Raw genomic sequence first — 2,227 nt, 5'->3', positions numbered from 1 at the left:
TTTTATCCAGTTAAACAATTTTTACAGAAATTCTAAAATGACATTGACATCTCTTGCTCTTTCTGTGAGACATGCTGAGTCTGTTGCTCACTTATTTTGGGAATGTCCCTTTGTTAAAACGTTCTGGTCTGATGTGAATTCTGTAATTGTCCAAAGGATTTGTGGTGATTTTTCTTTAAGCTATAGACATATTGTTTTGGAGTTTTACATTTAAGAAAAACAAATTCAAGGTTTTGTATAAACCTAATATTATTTATTGCAAAGTTTTTTTATACATAGGTGTAAACATACTAAATGTAAACCAAATTTAGTATTTTTAAACGAGAATTGTAACTGTACTTGAATACCATTTCAGTCTCATAACAAGAAAGCAATTGCAACTTCTAAAACATGTGCATTAATTAATATTCTGCATTAATTTGTGTTATTTTTCATGTGCCCTCTCTTTTTTTATTTATTTATTTTTTTTCTTTCTCACCATCTTTCTCTTTGCCATACCGTTGTAATACTTCTTTAAAATTGTCTTTTTTTTTGTGCAAAAAGTAATATTTGCATTGTTTTATATTTATTCCACTGTATTTTCATTGTAATTGCCTGTTATATCAATTTAAAAATTATTAAATTTTGGTTTTTACTCTTTTTAACAAGGCTATAATTACAGTGTTAATTAACATACTTCACAATTTATCTAGAACACATAAACAGCATGCAAACAGAGGATACTTCTGTATGTCCAAATGATCAAAGTACTCATAAACGGCGAACCCAGAGGGCTTACCTCTGTAATAAAAAAATCAAAGTGCACTTAATGAATCTAAGTCTAGAAGACCAAAAGTGCACAAAACCAAGTGTGCCAATTGGAATTGGGCTTCTGATGGAATTTTAAATATCCTATAATCAGGCCATGGGAGATAATTTGTAAATGGCAGAGACGGCGCAGATAAAATGATGACATTAATGTGTTAATTACAGTACAACTGCATGTAGACTCAAAAATGTCAAAATATTTTTTGACAAACTCATCAACTCAGGATGATTTATCATTTCAGATGCCACAAAATGTAAAAGAAAAAGATTGATTGCAAGACACAATTTTCACAATGAGATAAAAAATCATTATTGCCAAACAACATACTTTAGAAATAATGTTACCAATATAATTAAACTGCTGACAAAGTCAGGGTACAGAGTGAGTGTTCTTTGCATACAGACAGATCACTGAGGTTCAGATTGTTATAGATATAACTACATATAAAAGTTCACACAAAATTACTGAAATCTGTAAAAAAAGAAAACATAGGAAGTACTGAATTGAAAAAGTTTAAGATGAAATATTCTAGTGAATTGCACTTTATTCATGTCAGTTTTATCTAGCTAAATATAACCTGCACGTCCCTTTCAACAAAGTATTTTGTACATCAATCAATGCATGTAGTGTCCCTTATGTATATTATAGCACAATACAAGAAAAGTTCATGGATTGTCTTCATCACCTCCACATCGGAAAACATTTTGTGCACACCTGAAAAAACATTCAGAATGTGAATGAAGACAAAGTTAGCATGATCTGTCGGCGCAATAGCCTAGTGGTTAGCGCGTCGACATATGGTGCAGTAGCATGTCAGGGCGTCACGAGTTCGAATCCCGGCTCGAGGACATTTCCCAACCCTACCCCCCCTCTCTCTCTCCAACTTCGCTTCCTGTCCTAAATACTGTCCTATCTAATAAAGGCAAAATAGCCAAAAAATAAATCTTTAAAAAAAAAAAAGGTTAGCATGATCTGAGATTTCTAAAGACCAATAAATAATACAAATCTCCTGCTATGGTGCTAAATAACACAAAGCAAGTGCAAAAAATAAATAAAAAGAGTGTAGCTGATTTCTCAGAAACTGACCTTCGAAACCTCTGTGCTGTTTATATTCCATGAAAAAGTGATTGACAAGTGCCGCCTCCAGACTGGATTTCTCTGCAGACGTATAGATCCTGCTATAACGTCGCCTTCCTCGACTGACACTGGTGCATCCAACATGAACAGAGTCTGTTTCCAGTGAGTGATCCTGAGAAAGTAGAAGGCTCTCTGTAAGGATTCAGATGTATGTTTTCACACATAGACTATCAAGTTGACAAGCACTGTGAAAATAGAAGTGAATATGAACGAACTTACTGGGTAGCTGACAAAAATAGGCAGTAAAAATGTAAAGCAAGTTTTATATGTAGTTTTTTTCAA

At 33.1% G+C, this 2,227-nt stretch overlaps 1 protein-coding gene across 1 annotated transcript in view; it reads right to left on the bottom strand.

Annotated features, from left to right (window-relative positions):
* Positions 1-1,334: 1,334 nt before the first annotated feature.
* The window catches only part of prmt2 (protein arginine methyltransferase 2), an 11,410-nt gene continuing 10,517 nt past the window's right edge, over positions 1,335-2,227 (bottom strand). The window contains exons 8-9 of the mRNA XM_056464989.1: positions 1,895-2,057; positions 1,335-1,522 (exon numbers count right to left, since the gene is read on the bottom strand). Of these exons, the coding sequence (XP_056320964.1) occupies positions 1,490-1,522; positions 1,895-2,057 (196 nt within the window). The 3' untranslated portion in view covers positions 1,335-1,489. The remainder of the gene's footprint in view (positions 1,523-1,894; positions 2,058-2,227) is intronic.

Source organism: Danio aesculapii, chromosome 9 (assembly GCF_903798145.1).
Source record: "Danio aesculapii chromosome 9, fDanAes4.1, whole genome shotgun sequence".
Classification (NCBI taxonomy): Eukaryota; Metazoa; Chordata; class Actinopteri; order Cypriniformes; family Danionidae; genus Danio; species Danio aesculapii.
Note: the sequence above shows the minus strand (reverse complement) of the source record. Positions and strands in the feature narration are given on the sequence as shown.